Source organism: Mauremys reevesii, linkage group 8, assembly GCF_016161935.1.
Source record: "Mauremys reevesii isolate NIE-2019 linkage group 8, ASM1616193v1, whole genome shotgun sequence".
Taxonomy (NCBI): domain Eukaryota; kingdom Metazoa; phylum Chordata; order Testudines; family Geoemydidae; genus Mauremys; species Mauremys reevesii.
The window spans coordinates 95,411,581-95,432,465 of record NC_052630.1 but is presented as its reverse complement, the minus strand read 5'-3'; the positions used below and the strand labels follow the sequence as shown (position 1 = coordinate 95,432,465).

The window sequence follows — 20,885 nt, the reverse complement described above, 5'->3', positions numbered from 1 at the left end:
TGCTCATCGTAATACACATGCACAAGGAGTCCAAATTAAGGTTCAACAGGCAACCTTAAATCTGACATTTCCAAACTTTTCAGTGCTTAGTTTTGCAATCTTCATGTTGTTTAACATGGATTTTGTATGCATTTTCCAAGGTTTTTAAAATAAGCAAACTGAAAAAAAAAATTCCATCACATGGAAACATTAACATCCACATGGGCCATCAGCACGGTTGGAACCTTTAGGTCTACCACACAGACTTCTGCCACTTCACCTACTACTACTCTCCGTTAGACATTTAGCTCATCATCCTCTATGAGGGGGAGCAACTAGCAGGAGATAAGACACTTTGCCAGCTGGTTTCGGAGATATTTTCTGACAGGAATGTTGAGACACAAAAATCTTGGGGCACATTCTCCTTCAGAACCTAGAATGGAGCCCTTTTGCCCTTCCGCATCTACCTACCCACCCCAAAATGGATTCCTTTGGCCCAGTCCAATCTCTTCCCTCCCCAGCACCGCCGGCTCTTCATCAGAGTCCCTTTGTACAGCCAGACCTTCTGGACTGATTCAAGGCCTCGCCTACACTCCAAAAAAGTCCTGGTTTAGCAGTTGGTGTAGTTGCACAAGTGCTGACCCTCTGAAACAGGGATTAACTTTGAGAGAATCAACTGATGCAAACCTCAGCTTCTATTGTCAACACTTACATCATCAGTGTGGAGATTCCAAGTGCCAAATTAAGGCTATTAATGTGAACACTTGGCCTTAGATTCTCTCTTTTTATTTCTATTTTAATTTAATTTTTATTTCTTTAAGTCTTTGGGCATAGTTCTGCAAGGTACTTAAAACACATGCTTAACTTTAAGCATACAAGTACCTAGGAATCGGTGTATTGCTCCGGGTTCAAAGAAGTACCTATGAGGTGGCCAGGTTTAGAACACTAGCAATACAAATCCCATTCCAAAGATCACACAAGTATAAACAACAACAACAAAATACCCAGAGTGAGGAGCAAAATCTCATGTATCTTAGGTCTGTGCTTGCTACGTAAACAGAACGAAAGATCAAAATCCTTTTCTGGTGACAGATAAGGATAACAGTAAACTTCCAGCACCTGCAGATTATGCCAGGTCTTTGTTTCAGCAACAATTCTCAAAGCATTTCATTTCTAAACATCAAGCTGGAGAATGTGCGAAATGAGGGGGATGGGAGGAAATACTCACACACACGTAGGTGGTAAACAATCTGCTTTGAAACCAGAAGACAGCTTGTCAGAAAGCGTGTCATATAGTGTTTACTGCAGGCTAAACAAAGGAGCACTAGCAAGAACCAGCTACACACACACACACACATCTAGCCTTTCAATAATGTTCATAGCGAACAGAGGACAGGAGATGAGAACAAGGTCTCCTGGCTTAAGCATTTTGTTTTTTTTAAAACTCTTTCTTTTCTGCAAGGTCAGTTCAACAAGCCACCTATGAACCTAGCTCTCCCAGGTTCAAACATCTCCAGTTACCTCCTCATGACGTTCTAAAGACTTTGGGGAATTTTGTAATTTCCTTTCCTCTATTGTTGTAAAGTTTATAGCTCGTGTAAGCTTTAAGATCTAGCTGTATGTGTCTACCAGGATCTCACTTAAGTATGAGAGGGTAAATTGGTTGCTAAGCATTCATATCTTAGGGCATGTCTACAGTACAATGGAGGGGGGAAACAAACCCCTCCCCCCAAAAAAAACCCACAATGCTTTGAGATTGATTTAGCGGGTCTAGTAGAGACCCACCAAATCAACTGCAGATTGCTCTCCAGTTGACCCCATACTCTACCCCCGACAAGAACTCTACTCCCATCGACCCCCCACGGTGTGGACACTGTGATAACTTGACCTAAGGTACGTCGACTCCAGCTACATTATTCGCATAGCTGGAGTTGCATAGCATAGGTTGACTTACCATGGTAGTGTAGACATAGCCTTTGACTTAGCAAATAGACCAATGCGAATGTCAGATATGGTGGTGTTTTGGGGACATACGTGTTCCTTGTAGACACACCAACTCAATTCACACTGGCATCAAGGAAAGCCTACTCACTCAAAGACCTGTCCAGGCTATATTCAAAACAGATAATCTAGAGAGAAGAAACTCCCATTATTAATACCCTCAGCCACCCAGGTCTTCTTGAATAGGAGTTAATTTAGTGAATCCACACACAGTATACAAAGTGCTTGCTTCAGGAGGATTCTTTCTATGTCATTTAAATGCAAGAATTGTGCATAATGGAATTATAAAAGTAGCACTTTGCTGCTTATAAGTGTGTCTCATCTTCAGAAGAAGGGCTTAAAATTCTTACAGAAACTATTGTTTGTTTTAGTACAAATATATGTGTTTCTGTAGCCTATAAAGTTAAATCCACACACTTACTTTTCAGGAGCCATGTAGTCATCTTCTACAGCAGCTGCAAATAAAAACAACAGTGTTTGACAAGTGGCAAACAAAATATAGTTGCTACTACATTTATCATGAGACTACAATGGAACAGGACAATGGGCTGAGTAGAGCACAGAGCGAGAGATATTTTAAGGACCACATGGCAAAGAGAGGTATTGATACAAATTTCCAGGTGTAAACATAAAAATTAAAATCTTGTCTGTATACATCTTCCTATGGGCAAGAGTTATTAGGAAAAAGAGGTACTAGTAATAGGTGATTTGATCATTAGAAATATAGCTAATTGGGTTTGTGATGACCAGAAGAACCACATGGTGAATTGCCTGCAGGGTGCGAAGGGTATGGATAGATTTACTTGCTGTCCTGGGGAGGAGCCAGTGGTTGTGGTAGATGTAGGTAACTATGACATAGGGAAAGGTAGGAGAGAGGTCCTGGGAGGACAAATTTAGGCTGCTAGGAAAAAGAGATTAAAATCCAGGACTTCCATGATAGCATTCTTTGAAATGCTTCCAGTTCCACACTCCGGGCCAGTTAGACAGTCAGAACTGCAGGGTCTCAATGTGTAGATGAGAAGATGGTGCTCGGAGTTGGGATTTATTAGGAACCGAGGAAACTTTTGGGGAAGGAGGAGGAGCCTATACAGGAAGGATGGGCTTCACCTAAATCAAAACAGAACCAGATTACGGTCATGTAAATGTAAAATTCATAGAGGAGTTTTAAAACTAATGGCTGAGGGAAAGCTGACAGATGCTTAGGACCACATGGTTCAGACAGACATCCCTTAGAGGCGGATTCATTAAAGGGGATTCTCTATAGCCTAGTAAAAGAGGAGAGGACAGAAGTTGATAAAGTACAGATAGGGTCTTAGAAGCTGCCTCAAAACCTATGGACTCAGTAGCGTCCAAGACCTTACCCACTCCATTCCCAAGAACTCAGTTCAACTTCAAAACATGTCACTGAAATTTTGTCATTGGCATACAATTAAACTACACTTGAGTTGATCAGGCTGAAGCACAGGGGATGGGTACAGGGCATACCAAATATTCAAAGATACACAGCAAACCTCTTCCTTTATAAACATTTATGGATTGGCTTGGTCACTGTGCTCTGTACAAGTACGACTTATTTCCCCTCCCCCCGCCCCTTCTTGTGTTCCAGGCCTATTTACCCATTGTAAATGGTTCCCCAAGTGTTCCCCCTTATCTTAGTACAGACATTCTGTTTCTAGCTTACCAATTCATTTACCTCTCTAAAATCTATCTGCCAAGAAATGAGGCCTCAGCCACATCCAATTACTCATGTCAAGCCAGGCCTATAGTTGGGACTGAAAAGAAACCAGTCAAATGAAAAAGAATCCCATTCAATTACGCCACATGAAAGGAGACAACTAAATATTGACTAGTTTTATAAGTGCTTGCATACAAATGCCTGAAGTCTAAATATCAAGATAGGGAACTTGAATACCTGGTATTAAATGAGGATATTGATGTAATAGGCATCACAGAAACTTGATGGAACAATGATAATCAGTGGTACACAGTAATACCAGGCTACAAAATATATGGAAATGGCAGAGTAGGTTGGAGAGTGGCCCTATATGTGAAAAAGCAGTCAAATATAGCGTACATCTTAAATGAATCCAACTGTACCATAGACTCTGTATGGTTAGAAACTCCATGCTTGAACAAGACGATAGTGGTAGGAATATACACTTCCGGCCACCTGACCAGGACAGGGATTTTGAAATGCTCAGGGAGATAAGAAGGGTTTTCTGTTTTTTGTAGCCTAACAGGGGATTTCAACTATCCCAATATTGAGTCAACATGGCTTTTGTAAAGGGAAATCTTGCCTCACCAACCTATTAGAATTCTTTAAGGGTGTCAAAAATGTGGATAAGGGTGATCTAGTGTACTTGGACTTTCAGAAAGCTTTTGACAAGGTCCCTGACCAAAGGTGCATAAGCAGTCACAGGATAAGAGGGAAAGTCTTCTCATGGATCAGTAACTGGTTAAAAGATAGGAAACAAAGGGTATCAATGAACAGTTTTCACAGTCAGGAGAGGTAAATAGCAAGGTTCCACAAGGACCTGAATGAAACTAATGCTGTTCAACATTCATAAACAATCTGGAAAAAAGGGGGTAAACAGTGAGGTGTCAAAATCTGCAGACAACACAAAATTACTCAAGCTAGTTAAGTCCAAAGCAGACAGCAAAGAGTTACAGAGGGATCTCACTAAACTGGGTAACAAAATGGTAGATAAAATTCAATGTTGATGAGTGCAGAGTAATGCATGTTGGAAAACATAATCCCAACTATACATACAAAATGATGGGGTCTAAATTTGCTGTTTCCACTCAAGAAAGAGCTTGGAGTCATCATGGATAGTCCTCTGAACTGCTCAATGTGCAGCAGCAGTCAAAAAAAAGCTAACAACGTTAGGAACCATTAGGAAAGGATAGATAATAAAGAAAATATTGTGCTGGCTCTATATAAATCCATGGTACGCCCACACCTTAAATACTTCATGTAGTTCTGGTTGCCCCATTTCAAAAAAGATATTTAGAATAGGAAAAAGTCAGAGAAGGGCAACAAAAATCATGAGGGGTATGGAACAGCTTCCATATGAGGAGAGATTAAAACGACAGGGACTATGCAGCTTGGAAAAGAGATGAGTAAGGGGGAAAATATGATAGAGGTCTATAAAACTCATGAATGGTGTGGATAAAATGAAGGAGGAAGGTGTTATTTACCTATTCATACAACACAAAAACTCTGGGTTACCCAATGAAATTAATAGGCAGCAGGTTTAAAACCATACATAAGGAAGTTCTTCTTTCCATAAGGCATAACCAACCTGTAGAACTCATTACCAATATATTCAAGTTAATTTTGGTTCTGAATATGAACCAAGGAAAAAAATTCACAACAGAAATTCTGAAAGATTTCATTTTCATTCAGATTAATATTAAATTCTTTTTATGTCAAAAAAAATCTGACTCCCTTGCCATCCAAAGTTTTGTTAGAAAAAAACCCACAACAAATAAAAAAAAAAAACCAACAACCCCACAACAACATACCATCGCCTGTTCTCACAAAACAGCTCGAGTTAGGGTAAGTATACGCTTGCAGTAGCATGCAGAGTACAAATGCTACATGCCCAGATATATTCCGCTATTTATACCCAGGCTATGGTAATGCACATCTTAGGTGAGTAGAGTGCCCTATATACCTCAGCCCTGGGTATGTACCCTACACAGCTCTCTATACACCCAAGCAGTGCCTCCCACATCTGCACTGCTTTAAATAAAATAAAAAGCAGTAGTGCAGTATCCCACAACCTCCCAACTATTGGTGCCTTTTTCCACTGCAGTGAAAGGCTCTGGCAGTGAGGAAAGGCTCTTGTGGCAGAGAAGCACAAGGAAAGGCTCTGGCAGCTCCCTTAGGGGCCTTTCCCTGCTGCCCCCCACCCCAAGCTTTTCACTGCCCTGTTTGCCACACACACACACACCAGTGAGCGTGGACACAGACTGCTTTCCAAGGCAGCACGTAGCTCATGGTGGTGTGTAGTGTAAACAAGGCCTTCAATGAAACTGCATTTTCTGACAGAAAACTTAAAAACAAAAAGGTTTCAGAGGGGTAGTCATGTTAGTCTGTATCAGCAAAAAGAATGAGGAGTCTTTGTGGCACCTTAGAGAGACACATTTATTTGAGCATAAGCTTTCAAGAACATGAAAAAAATGGGTGTTGCCATACCAACTATAACAAGACTAATCAATTAAGGTGAGCTATTATATATACACTGGCCAAACCAAACAGTCTCTATGCAAAAGAATAAATGGACACAAATCAGACGTCAAGAATTATAACATTCAAAAATCAGTCGGAGAACACTTCAGCCTCCCTCGTCACTTAATTACAGTCCTAAAAGTCGCAATTCTCCAAAAACTTCAAAAAAAACAAACAGACTCCAATGAGAAACTGCAGAATTGGAATTAATTTGCAAACTGGACACTGTTAAATTAGGCTTGAATAAAGACTGGAAATGGATGGGTCATTACACAAAGTAAAAACTATTTCCCCATGCTTCCCCTCCCCTTACTGTTACCCATACCTTCTTCTCAACTGTTGGAAATGGGCCATCCTGATTATCACTACAAAAGTTTTTTTGTTGTTGTTTGTTTTCCTCCTGCTGATAATAGCCAACCTTAATTGATTACACTCATTATAGTTGGTATGGCAACACCCATTTTTCATGGTGTGTGTGTGTCTCTCTCTCTCTTCCTCCTGTATTTTCCACTGCATGCATCTGATGAAGTGGGTTTTAGCCCACAAAAGCTTATGCTCAAATAAATTTGTGGGACCTTAGAGACTAACAAGTACTCCTCGTTCTTTTTAAAATTAAAAAAGAGAGTTTTCAACCAGCTCTGCTAGAAACTAAGATAAAATCTCTTACCGGTTTCATTTCTTCTGCTGACATGTGGAGCTGACTGCCGGAAGGCACTGAGATTCACTTTTGGGGGCCTCAGAGGTTTCTTTGGAGGGGAACCAAGAGATTCAACTGAAGGAAGTGGTTTAACTTTTGGAGGTTTGCTATCCTTGACATCAAGTTGTCTTTCTGTGCCAGCATGATGGAGGAAGGGTTCTGATGCTGTTTGTTGCAAGAGCCACAAGGAGAAAGTCAGTTATTACGTCTCATTTCATGTAAAAATTCACGTAGGACTGCTTGCATAAATTGGCAAAAAACTGGTAGGAATGTCAAGCAGTTTCCTTCCCAGCTAAAATTTGCCTATTCTAATTTTATACATAGACACTTATTCAGCATGGGGCCTGATTTTTCAGTGGTGTTACAGAATGAGAAATAGTAAGTAAGTAGTAAGAAAGAAGAAGGCTCTTTTTCTGTTTCTTCAGATTGTTATACAATTGGCCACATTTGAGAGTGATCTTTTTCTTGATTTTTTGTAAAAAAAATTGAATTTTTGGTGCCAATAGGTTTTTCATTTTCTAGACTTTAGCAGTATAACTTAAATATACAGCTCCAGTAAGGTAGCTTTCCAGAGTAAAACAATGATTTTATAGAATCATAGAACTGGAAGGGAACTCGAGAGGGCATCTAATCCAACCCCCTGCAGTCAAAGCAGGACTAAGGATTTAATCTTTTCAATATTTTGGCACTAAATCTGAAGCTGATAAAATGAACTTGCTGCTTAATACCTCCTTGGTAGCACATTTCTAGAAGAAATACCCAAAGGAGCAAGCCCATTCTTAGTTTGGACCTGAACTTCCCAAAGTTGGGGGAAAATGTACAGATCTGAGGATTCAAACCAGGTCCATTTTTACTCAAAAGTTATCTTTATAGAAAATAAATCCCTTAATTTTTTGCAGAGCATATGAAACATGAATACCATGACATAAGAATCCAGTCTGTCCAACGTTCAGTGTAAGGAAGGATAGGCAAAGTGATTGAAATGAAACACATTCTTCCTCCTTAACCCTGTTTCTAGAACTTGAATTTACCTCCCACCCAGTCCTCTTTCCCCCACCGCCCCAGCAGTAGGAAAAGACCTAGCTAGCCAGTTACTTACCTTCCTTTCTTTTCCTACCTAAAGTGTCAGTTTTGTGCACCCCTACATATCAGTTCTAGCCATATCTTGCTATGCCGGAGCACCACTAGAAGAAAGTTCTCTCTGGAAGCCCCCTGCTCAATTTTGCAGCGTGTAGGTATCTATCCCAACTGATCCTATATGCTCTCTCTTTTGGATCTGCATTAAAGTTCTCATGGCTGAGCCTCAAAAACTGGCAGAGTGCCATATAAATACCATGTAACAATGCTGAGAGGATGAATTTACCTTTCAGATACTGAGAGGTCTCACTTGGCTTGTGTGGATCATAAGCAAGCTGAGAGAATCCAGTCGTCGTAGGGCTTTGCTCAGGGCTCTTGTAAGCTCTGGATGGATGGGGAGGTGATGAAGTCTGGGGCGGTATAGGTGTTCTGCTAGCTGGGAGAGATTTCTTTTGGGTAGATAAATCCAGTACTTGCACCTTCCCAGCACTTCTAATTTTGTTGCTTTCTGCTCCTAGGGTAGTGTTCAGAACGCGTGGCTGAGCAGAATGATTCCCACTTATACACTGTGGTGGTGGGAGCACTGCAGACTTTCTGTCATTCTGAGCTGAAGCACTTTCCCAGATCTGCAGAGTATGATGGAAGGAGTTTAACAGTTCTTCCTCCGAATTTGCATTAACAGATGCCTGCTGATAAATGCAAGAAGTTGGACGGGGTTTCTGTGAATCCCCTCTAGGAGCTGCATCTCCACAAAAGGCTCCCTCCAACACTTTATTCTTTGGATCTTCATTCTTCTCTGCTCGATACAAGTTGCCATGCTTGACTCTAGGCAATACGAAAGGTTTGGATTGCATTAGCTCTGAGCTATGCGCAGCAGAACAAAATTGTTCTCTCTTTTGTTCTGACACCAGCACTTTCCCTTGGTTCAGGATTCTGGGACTGGACACACCCTTAGTGTCAGAGCTTGGTAGGTGTAAACTTTCTGCAGGAGGCTTCTTGAGTGGTTGTGGCACAGTATTTGAAAAATTGGAATCATTTTGAAATTTTGCTCGGAGTGCTCTGAAGTCACTTATGCCTTCCTAAAGGAGGGGGAAAAGCAGGAGAAAGGTTATCGGCATTCTCCAAAGAGGCATTGGTTCATACGGTGGAAAAGTGGTTTACAGTTTAATGGCATGTTTACAAAACATTAAGTGAATTGCCAAAGGGTGCAGATACCATACCCTCACCCAAAACTAAACAGAAGACCAATATTAAGTCTCATGTGTTTAAATTTAGACAAGCTACTTCAGCATAAACCCTTTCCCCGCCCCCCACACACAGTCTCCAAAGGAGTAAGCAACAACAGTGACTTGCAGATACAGAGACAAAGTGGGTGAGGTAATATATCTTTTATTAGACCAACTTCTGTTGGAGAGAGACAAGCTTTTGCCAAACAAGGAGACTCCACCAGAGAAGATGATCAAATCATGGAACAGGCCACCTAAATACCCCCAGGAGAACTTGCTTCAGTACAGAAATAAAATCCCTTCTGACCACACACTTTGTTGTCACCTGTTACCTCACACTGGAATCCATGTGGGGTGTCAAACAACTACAACCCATACTCAATGTGGACCCCATCCTCAACCTCCACTTCTGGCCTCAAACAACCCCACAACCTCTCCATGATTATAATCGGTAGCAAGTTCCCCACAACACAGCAACTCAAAGTGGCACCAGAACCTGCTGGAACAATACATCTCCACTGCTACAATGATCAACACCTTTCAAGAGCCATGGACCCTACACATGCCTATCAAAAACACAGGGTGTACCTCATCCAGTGCCCTACCTAAACTTAATGTCCCACCAACTATGTGGGTGAAATGAGACAATTACTACTCTTAAATGAGCTCACACAGGAAAGACCACTCTATCACCGGTGGATGAATGCTTTCTGCAAAGCAATCTGACCTATCAGTCCTCACCCTCAAAAGGAAACCTGCACAACACTTTCAAAAGACGAGCCTGGAAGCTTAAATTCATTACTTTGCTAAACACTAAAAATCATGGACTGAATAGAAATACTGCTGTAATATGCCACAAATCCAATCCGTAACCCACTAACCTGCTCTTTTTGCCCCCTTTTTGCAGAGGTGTTAACAGGCCACTCTACCTCCAACAGTCCCTTACAATATGTGCTAACTACTTATTCTAAACTCTCTGTTCCAGCTTGCATTTTGCTGTGATGCTGGCAGTACCTTTCCCAGACCTGGGGAAGAGCTGTGTGTGGCTGGAAAGTGTCTCTCTCTCACCAATAGAAATTGGTCCAGTAAAAGATATTACTTCACCCACCTTGTCTCTCATATCCTGGGATCGACACAGCTACAGGCACACTGGATATTGACCTGCATAGGCACAGGTTGGAAAATAGTTGCTTGGTTCACTCATTACGATCCTGCAAGGCACTGAACACACCAATATTCCATTAAAGACAATGGCATCAGAAGACACTCAAACCACACAGGATCAGGGCCTAGGTGAGAGACAAGGGTTTAGGAGTCATTACTAATGAGGGAGGTGGAGATAAGAACTGGGATTCAGAGACCCCTTTGAAAGGAGAGTCCTAGAGGGAGTTCTGAGATAGATGGACACATTGTTACCAGAGAGCAGGGGCGGCTCCAGGCACCAGCACGCCAAGCACGTGCCTGGGGCGGCAAGCCATGGGGGGAGCTCTGCTGGTCACCGCGAGGGCGGCAGGCAGCCTGCCTTCGGCGGTATGCCTGCGGAGGGTCCCGCTGGTCCTGCAGCTTCGGCAGACCTCCCGCAAGCTGCCGCCGAATTCGCGGGACCAGGGACCTCCGGCAGGCAAGCCGCCGAAGGCAGCCTGCCTGCCGTGCTTGGGGCGGCAAAATGCCTAGAGCCGCCCCTGCCAGAGAGACATAGTTAACAAAGCAGCAGCTGCGCCAAAATATTTCTTCAAATCAAGAGCAAGTTTCATTTACACACATCCATGAGATGTATTTTTGGTAACAAGGCAGCTGCATACACTGAATGGGAGTAGGGGAAACAATAAGGGTATCTCCTCAGCTGGTGTAAATTGGTTATAGATCCATTGATTTCAGTTGAACTGCCCCTAAATGAAGAGAGTGACTCATAACTAGTTCCAGGACTCATAAGCTAGTACTTTTCAAGTGCTAAGTTGTTTCAATACCTCTCCCCCGCCCCCTTTGTTGTAAGTGCTGGAAATGATACAAGCTAACTGACATTAAAACTATTTTATTTAAGGACATGAAACACAGTCATGTGTGCCAGCTGCTGCCCAGAGCACCTAATACTCTGTCCACCCACAGACTAGCTTTCTAGTGTCACCTTCTCAGAAAAGGAATTACAAGAACAATCTTATCCATCAAGGTCCCCTGTATCGTTAAACAAATCTTGCATCCCTCACACATGACCGGTCCTATTGACCTCAGTGGAACTTCGTACATGAATAATACTTTGAGGCCAAATTGTATCATCTTAAAAGAATGAGTGAATTACCACTTATTCTATCTCATGTCAGTGCAGTATGGAACTTGTATCAGATTTCCAACACATTCCTTGATCCTCAGATTTAAAATCACCACCATTCATTCAGCGTGCCAGAAATTATCCAGGCAGGAGAATATATTGTCAGTAAAAGTCATTTTTCTACATTTGCCTGAAAGATGAGCATTTTTTAAAAACAACTTGTTAAATTTAATTTTAAAAGGTGTGGGCAAAGTTTAGTGAACTTTGTAGGTTTGTCCCAGGCATTTTGCTGTTCCATGATGAAAAATAAGGAGTCTGATATTTATCTGCAATACACTTTTTGAATTCCGTCCTGAGCAAAACTAAAGAGAGCCAGACATCAAATTTATGAGCTACTCAAGTCCTTGGACTGCTCTGTAAAACTTGTTATATGCCATGATTATATTAGGTGTGCCAGGTTAACTATTTAATTCAATGCAAAGAATTGTGATACTTCACGAGAACCTGTCTAATGAAGAAATTGAAAAAAATAATTTAAAGGACAGAACTTCCTTCTTCAGGGTGGGGAAGAAGTGCTTAGACTCATAACGTTAAGGCAGAGCAGATGAATAGCATACTGAGGTTTTACTGAATTTTATTTAAATGGCACAATTTATTAAACACTGATAATTTCTCTTGAATAACCCCTTTCAGTAATGTTACTACTTTCACATGACAGTGTACGATGTAAAGAACCTACCCCGTGGAGGAGAGTGAAGTGCTTCTATTATATTTCATATTTGGGGCCAGCAATGTGATGCACTATAAGAAGCCTGGCTAGTCTATTATGGAGTTTACAGGGAATGGAGATTTCCAGAAAGAAAGAAAACTGATTCACCCTCTATCCAAGTCACCACAGAGAGCCATGACTACACCAAACAGACAATGGGACAAAATAAGGTACTATTGTTTCTATTGCAGGGGCACCAAGCAGCTGTGTATACTGAAGCTACACCTGAGGACTTAACACTGTTTATAGCTAAGTAAATGCATTTCAGGTGTTTAATGGTATCAACAAGAAACTGGGTAATACAAGACACACACATGCAACTGTACCCGAGGAAACAAGTAGTTTTGTGCTTATAACCGCAATCAGCATGTTAGACAAGACTTGTCTTCTTTGGTACAGTGTACATAGTTCATTAAACCCACACCTGTTTGTTAACCATCTAATGGCAAAATGGGATGACAAGAGTTAACGGTTCTGTCTTCTGTTCTGTGTCCTCCCTCTCCCCACCCTTGCCTTAATTAAAAAGGATGTGAACACAAATCCCTCTTTCCCTCAGGTTATTTCTCTTGCCTTGAAATAGCAACTATAATTCACTTTGCTTAATTAATTGGCAGATTCTCTAGTTTTGCCCTGGCTTCTTTAAGTGTCTGTGCTGCTTTTTTTCCCCACTTTGCAAACAAGGCATCTAGGAATGAAGAGTGGTTTTTAAGTGCAGATGTTGTTAAAGCTTTATAATATGTCTATGCTAACTGCAGCCATAGTTCTTTAGACTAGGGAACTCTCCAATTCTCCACCCCCCCCCCCCCCGCCACACACAAACTTCTTGAAAAGGAAACACATTCACATTGTTACATTCAGATGGTTGGCATTTTCTACGCTTTGTATGTCCATGAAACACAGACCTAAGAAAGGCACTCTTGGCACTACCATATGTACTAGAGCTTGGCAAATCATTCATGATACCATATTTGCTGAGATTATGCCTATTTATGAAAAGTTGTAACACTTGAACAGATCTAACAGATTCATTGCAGTAGGGTGCCTATTATGGAAAGACCACCAAGTGTTAATGAGGACATTGTAGAAGCCCACACTTAACAGTGGAGATAAAGAGAGGGGAGGGGAGGCTCTCCTTTTAAAAAAGGCCCATCTCAAGCACATGCTAGCTAGGCAAATCCTAGAGAGGTCAGTTTCACAATAAAATCCATGGTGGCCCTCCACCCTTACCAACTTATCAGGTCTCTTGAGGTTCTTCCCAATGTAGGGTCACTGCTTCCCCAAATCCCCATGAATTTCTGGAGGAGAAATAGGAAATAGCCTGAAGCACACCCTAAGATAGCAACCAAAGCACACAACGTCGTAGGAAAGGAAACCACCACAGGCAGAGAGTAACCTGTAAAGATTAACATGGTACTATTGTGATAACTACAGATTTACTCTAATTGTGAGTTCAATTGTAAAAAGCGAGTGTAATTTCATAAGATGTCACAATAAAACAACAAATGCTGGTAGAAAGAGTTGCAGAAGGCAGACAGAAAGAATCAGTCCAAACAAAGAGGACTGCGTTAAGGTCACGCTGGGTAAATAAAAAGAGCGTGGAACTAGAAATGGTCAACCAGAACTGATGTGTTGGAAACTAGATCTGATTAGTGGACAGAATAATGGCAGGAGATTCCGCCCATCACTCCCTTTTGGGGGTCCTTAAGGAAAGACTTTGTGGGGGAGAAACTTGGCTACTGAAGTGAGCTTCACCATTATGGCTGCTGCCATGCCTATCCCCCTCCAGAGCTCCAAGCCTTCTTCACCCTAATATTGAGATGTCCTGACCAAATCTGGCCAGAGAGGAAGTCATTTGACATACCTCACCACTTGAGTTGTGAGACTGTATCTTTCTTCCCCTCCACCCCGTGTCCTTTTCCTTTCTCACCTCATTTCTTCTCTTTTTCTCTCTTTCCTTCTGCTTAATATGAGTCTGGCTTAGCCTGACAAGACAGTATTTTTTGCAACACTGTTGTAAGCTTGTGACCAGAAAGAGGCAACAGCAATGCCCTAAACAGCCCAATCCTCTTATAAGTTAACCAGGTCTCAGTGTGACCGATAAGGCCACATGCCAGGCCTATGTTTCACCAGCAGCGAGGTTGCAAGCTGTGTTTTCTACCTTTGCTGTTGTTTTCTCTCCCCTCTCATATGTGTCATTTTTTGTCTTCTAGGATACAGGATTAGACTTGCAACAGCAGCATCTCCAGCCCATCTCAGCTAACTTCTCTTTTCCTCACAAGGACAGTTATTACCGTCTTTCACACCAAAGAGACCATCAGACAAAGGCGACTTTCCTTCTAAAAACAAAAACTCTCCAGTGTAAAGGCAAGGGAACAAGAGATGTTGTTAAAATGAAAGCCTTACTTAATATCTTCATTTCAAATGCTTTCACTGTTTTTCCTTCTTTTCTTCATCCTTAATAAAAGGTTAAAGCAGGGGTCGACAACTTTCGGCATGTGGCCCATCAGGGTAATACACCGGTGGGCCGCAAGACATTTTGTTTACATTGACCGTCCACAGGCACAGCCCCCTGCAGCTCCTAGTGACCACGTTTCACCATTCCCAGCCAATGGGAGCTGCAGGAAGCAGCGGCCAGCACATCCCTGAGGCCCGGGCCACTTCCCACAGCTCCATTGGCCAGGAATGGCAAACCGCAGCCACTGGGAGCTGCGAGGGGGCTGTGCCTGCCGATGGTCAACGTAAACAAAACGCCTCATGGCCCATGAGCAGATTACCCTGACAGGCTGCAGGTTGCCGACCCCTGGGTTAAAGAGATTTTTAATGGTGTTTGTCATGGTACTAAGCAGGTTGAGGTCACTGTACACCAAACCAGAACCTTCTTTCAAACTGTTTAATGTTGCTCTTTAACTAGGTTATGTTAACATCTTTGGCCGATATATTAATTTAAATGGCATTTAACAGTCTCAGGACTCCCTGGGAATCAAGCATTCACAGAGTTAGGGAGCTTCAATTCCAGGTATCAGAGGAGCTTAGCAGTAACCCCCCAATCTGCTACTTGACAATATAAAAACTGCTGCAGGGGTAGAGGATGTATTTTCCTTCTCAGTTGCCTGTTCTGGGTGGGGATAGGTCTTTTCCTAGGACTTCCAAGAGCCACAGGAGATTTTGTAGGAGTGGTACAGGCCTGTCTCCAAAAGATACGAGATGTGAGATGGGTCTCCAGGAGCACCAGGTGCCCAAACAGGGTAAAGGGTACTGGACTTCCAGGGAATGTTGGGTGGAGAAAGGAGTAGAATTGAGGTGGCCTGGTAGGATTCACAGGCCTTTTAGCTGTGTAAACATCCTCCTGTCAGAATCAGGAGGACTTCAAACCTGACTGATCTGAGTGGGTCCAATACTCAATGCAAACCCTTTGCACAGATTCAGCCTGTGTGACAGTCAGTCAGTCACACTCAGACGGCCCATGTGGCTAACCTCAGTGCTAAGCATGGTGCAGCCTTAAAACAAAACAGCACCTCAATCCGTAAGTTCATTTCTCAGTGCAAGCTAGCAGTCCCTATATACCAAGTCTCTGTGTCAGCCCTCTGAGAGCAGATGAAAGGCCTCAAGGCTGTGGTCAGAAGCAGCTAGCTATAAATTAGAGCCAGTCAAGCAATGAAAGAGAATTCACTAAGTTATTATATTTAAAAGATTGCCAGAAACTTGCAGGAAGTAGTCAGTGAATTATTTGTCCTGCTGTAGTCAGAATATGCTTAGCAAGTACAGCACCAAAAAAAAAAAAACAACCCAACTTGAAAGCTACTGATGTTTTACAGCCAAAGAACAGTTAGTTTATGGAGGGGTTGGAGAAGGGAGATTAAAGTTAAACTGACTTCCCCCTTGCAAATAAATTGCTATTCCAATATAAATATCTCCCAATTAAAAAAAAAAGAAAGAAAGCAAAACAGAAGATCTGTCTTAGAAAGAAGACCAGCTGGGAGTTTTGGTGCTGGTAATAGTGTCTAGTTAGGACCAGTCTATACATGTGTAGGATATTTGGCAATTTAATATTTTGGTATAAAAAAGCATAACCCCACTCAGAGAGTACACATGATAGATTTGAGGGGAAGAACTGCAAACCCCCTTTGTGAAAGTTATTGGTTGGTGAAGTCTGAACAGAAAACAGATCAAAGGTGCTTGTCTTGTTGAACACTGAATCCCAACTGCACTTTGACTCTGCATAACACACTCAGCACAGCTAGCTGAAGACTTGCCACATACTTCCCGGACTGCTCTATTTCACCATAAAATGTGCTCAGGGTGCATCACTTGTTAATTAGCTACCTAGATTTTTCCTGTAAATCCACCCATGCTTAGGAGCAAAAGGAGAAGGAGGAGCTCAGTACAGGCTGATATCCGAGCTAGGAGAAACAGGAAGAGTTAATGGAGAACACAACACCTCCAGCTGAAGTTTCTTCCCCAACCCCTTAAGTGACATTTTTTTCCACCATAGGAGCAGGACAAGAGACCCCAGCTAGCCAGAAAAAAACAGAGAGCAGACAGGCTGTCTGGGATGTTCTCCTCAGGCAATGCTCAGAAGTCAAAGTTATTTCCACACCTGTTACCTGTTCACTAAGACAATTGCCTGAAACTACAAAGCCGAGCAAGAAAGTCAAACAGCAAACATGTCACAGGAGACAGGGGAATATCATTAGCCCTAGCATTACAAAGCCAAAAGGCAGCAACAATATAACACTTACTACTTCCATGTCTTCTCAGCTGTCCAACACCCACCCGAATAACTCAGCTTTGTAGCATATTTTACTCTCACTGTCTCCAGCCAGCGTTTACAGAGATTCACTTCCTCTCACCCCAGCAGCTGTTAGCAATTACACTGCAGAGAGCTGTAGGAGTAAAAGCCCAGGGAAGGTGGGGCATACACAGTACACCTGAGCACCAGTCCTGCAGCACTCAGACCTGGCTCCTCCCTGTCCAGTCCCTCAGAGGGGTGGAGTGCAGAATATCTTCACCTGGAGACAGCCCTGCCTCACTCAGATGGACCACCCTGTTCAGAACTTCTAAGGACAATGGCTGGGTATTGTCATCAGGGCATGGCAGCACAGGGTCACACCTGGGGCAGTGTAAATTGTATAGCTGTCTATGGCACCTCAGGATCTTCCACAGCCTCAGATTCTGAAGTGGCAAGAAGCAACCCAGGAATCAGCACTACAGCTGTGCAACCTGAGCTCTGCAGTAGAGCCATTCACTATGCAACCTTTTGTCTGCCAAATTGAGAAAGCTTATGTGAGGGGAGGGCAGGGCAGAGACTAGAGGGAAGGGGTTGAAGGCCAGTGGGAAGCGAAGGACAAGCATGTGGATTGCCTGGGGGCAGGAGTTATCAGTGGTGTATGAGTGAGGTTCCAGGTGCAAAGAGCTTGTGTATGAGTGGAGGCAAGGCTAGAAATGGGTGTGCAGGGGGCAGGATGCAGAAGGAAGAGATGTGTTGGGAATGATCAGGAGTGGAGTTCAGGGGTTAGGTGGAAGATTTCAGCTGGTGTATGGGAAGGGAAGGACAAGACTGAGAGGTAAGAGGGTTCTGGAGGACTACCCTGATTGGGGAATGAGGGCAGGGGTGGGAAGGTCTACAAGTGAGCAGTAGAGAGTTGGGGGCAGGGTGAGTGACAGAACAAACTAAGTCTCAATAGGTATCCATACTCCAAGGTGGATCCATTTTCAGATATAGGCCGGCTTGCCACAATTCAGCAGTTTCGTATCTTCTTGCTGCTGCTGCTAACGATTTGAAAAAAAGCCAGCAACGTGCTCTGCTCTAAGAACCTGTAAACCCCTCCCCTGTGGAGCTAACAATCTAAATACTGTTACTGCATTTGCTGAAGGCCCCAGGTTATATCACTACAAACAGGCAGAGTGGTGCCAGAGGAGAGCACTATACCTTCTTATTGCATTTAATTCTGAACCTCAGCAGTGTTCTGTAAATCATTGTTGTGGCCTTTGCCAAAAACTCTTGTACTGTACAAGAAAGCCTTATGCTATTTTCTGAGGCATCATATTCTCCATGGGGTTCTCCCCCAGGAGATCTCTCCTCTCCCACCTTGCCCCATGGATGAGCTGTGTAATGATGGCTCATGGCAGTCAGGACAATTTCTGGGCTGCCATGTGGGGGGCCAGATTTTAGAAAAACTGAAAGCCTGCACCTCCAACTGGAGTCAACAGGAGGAGTTGCAGTTTCTCACACCTCTTGAAAAAATCAGGCCCCATATTTGACTTTTGGATCCCCAGGACTCATAAGAGCAGCCATGCTGGGTCAGACCAAAGGTCCATCTGGCCCAGTATCCTGTCTTCCAACAATGGCCAATGCCAGGTTCCCCAGAGGGAATGAACAGAACATGTAATCATCAAGTGATCCATCCCCTGTTGCCCATATTATCTTCCTGTCACCACCCTCCCCTGCTGCTGGCAGGCACAGATAGGAGGCATTCCTCTATGGCAGTGGTCCCCAACCTTTTCCTATGGCAGGAGCCAGAGGAAGGAGCACTGCTGCGGTGGAGCACCCATCGAAATGCCGCCGAATTTTGGCGGCGACGCCTCTCGATGATGCAACTTGTCGACGGCAAGGGTGTCATCGAGAGGCGTCCTGCTGAAATTCGTGGGCGACGCCTCTCAATGACATCACTTGTTGGCGACAAAGTCATCATCAAGAGGCGTCCCTGCCGAAATGCTGCTGAAATTCGGCGGCATTTTGGCGGGTGCTCTCCTGGGGGCCAGGACGCGGGCGCATTAAGATGCCCCCGCCCGCGGGCGCCGCGTTGGGGACCCCTGCTCTAGGGGAAAACTGTCAGGTAAGACATACATGACATGTGGGTGGGGCATGGAAGAGCAAAAAGAGACCAGGGATTCACCACTACATGGATCTTCCTGTCCTTCCACCAGGGGTGTGTGCATGGAAGGGAGCCCCCTATGCTACTTCAGCCACTGGACTATAGCTGTCTCTTCAAATGTTGGTCGTAGGCAGGAACCTTCATCTTGCTTTCCCTACCTCTAGCCAGCACCTGGCTTGGCTATCGAACTCTGGATTTGGATTTTGATGAAGACAATTATAATGATAATTTGCATTTCTCTAGTGCCTCCTATTGAAGAATCTCAATGCACTTTACAAAGGTTCATTAACATAGCTATTCAACACTTCTGGGAATGGTGAAACTAGGGCAGAGAGAAGTCAAGTGACTTGTCTAAGGTTACACAAGAAGTCTGTGGCCAAGCCAGGAGCAGACTTTAGCACGTGTGGCCCTCCATCTTGACAACAACATCAGCCTTCCTCTTTCCCTGCCTTTCTTCTGCTTGCTTTTCCTTTTAAAAAAATGTATTCGTCAAGATTTTTGTTAACAAATATAACCATTATACAGAAGAAACAAAACCAAAATTAATTTAAAAGCATAGTGTAGGCAACAGATGAAACAATTTTTCATAATCAGTGAACACCACAAAATAGCTAACCAAAGAAATCTGACAAAGTCAAGCAAATGCAATGAGGATCCACCCCTCCCCCAAATTCTAAGTTTTTTTTTTCTTTAATTGTTAACTCTCCCGTCCTGGAGCTTTAAAATTCACTTTCTGATGGGAGATTTTCTGCCCTGCAAGGGGCATTCTATTGAATCCAGTAAAAAGACATTCCCCAACAGATGCCGAAATGCTAAAAATTCCAGGACATTAACATTACTTAAATTATCCATCTGCCCTTTCTTTTGTCTCTTTCTGCGTATGTCTACACTGCAATTGTAGGTTTTACTGCGGTATGTGTAGACATATCCACGTATGGTCTGTAGAAGCCCACTGGTATCCTGGGCCTCTACTCAAGTGGCTAGCCCATGCTAATAGGCAAGACAAAGCCTCACAGGTAGATGAGATATGGGGAGGGTTTTTCAAAATGGCTCTTCAGAGTGGAAGGTTGTCTTGTTCTTTATGTCATAAGATCACATACACTGAGTTAAGGGTACAGAAGGATCATTTATGTGGTTCAGAAGTTTCCTGAAGTGCTGATTCTGCACAAGTCATGCAGCCTCCTAATCACAGAGGGCTTTACACTATTTAAAAAAATTCTTTAAATGGGAACAGAATTCCAGTTGCTCCTATTACCTAGGAACGGTGCTTCTCCTGAACTGTTAGACTCCAAATTTCTACTTCCCTTTAATGCCAGACTTCGATTAATGTCATTGGGAATTCCTCATAAGGAAGACAAGCAGGATTTGCCCCTACATGTGTAGAACCTCCTAGATATATAGGGTGGGATTTTCAAAAGTGTTCAGCATTAGCCAAACTTTACCCCTAGTGCTGTCGGTTATAAAACTCCCACTGGCTGCAATAGCAATAGAGTTTGGCCATCACTGAACACTTTTGAAATCCCACCCTATATATCTAGGAGGTTCTACATTTGTAGGAATAAATCCTGCTTGTCTGACTCATGCAGATTTCCCCGTGACATTAGCATCTCTGCTTTAGTACTTCACCTGCATGCAGCATGCCTTTTGTATTGCTAACTTCTTATCACAGTCCCCTTTGGTACCCAGTGCAAGCAAACCACTCCCACTTAATGCTAGGCAACTGCAATGTTTTCTTGTCAGTCATATATGTCAGTATGTTCT

The 20,885-nt window shown here is 43.1% G+C and overlaps 1 protein-coding gene across 3 annotated transcripts in view; it reads right to left on the bottom strand.

The window, feature by feature from the left end:
- FYB2 (FYN binding protein 2) overlaps positions 1 to 17,158 on the bottom strand; it is a 44,044-nt gene extending 26,886 nt beyond the window's left edge. The window contains exons 1-4 of one of the 3 annotated variants that reach the window (XM_039486408.1): positions 16,989 to 17,158; positions 8,275 to 9,067; positions 6,882 to 7,076; positions 2,402 to 2,435 (exon numbers count right to left, since the gene is read on the bottom strand). In XM_039486408.1, coding sequence (XP_039342342.1) covers positions 2,402 to 2,435; positions 6,882 to 7,076; positions 8,275 to 9,067; positions 16,989 to 16,997 — 1,031 coding nt within the window. In that variant the 5' untranslated portion in view covers positions 16,998 to 17,158. Of the gene's footprint in view, positions 1 to 2,401; positions 2,436 to 6,881; positions 7,077 to 8,274; positions 9,068 to 10,322; positions 10,350 to 16,988 lie in introns of those variants that run through there. The other 2 variants (XM_039486407.1, XM_039486406.1) reach the window with 2 other exon arrangements.
- Between the last annotated feature and the right edge of the window lie 3,727 nt (positions 17,159 to 20,885).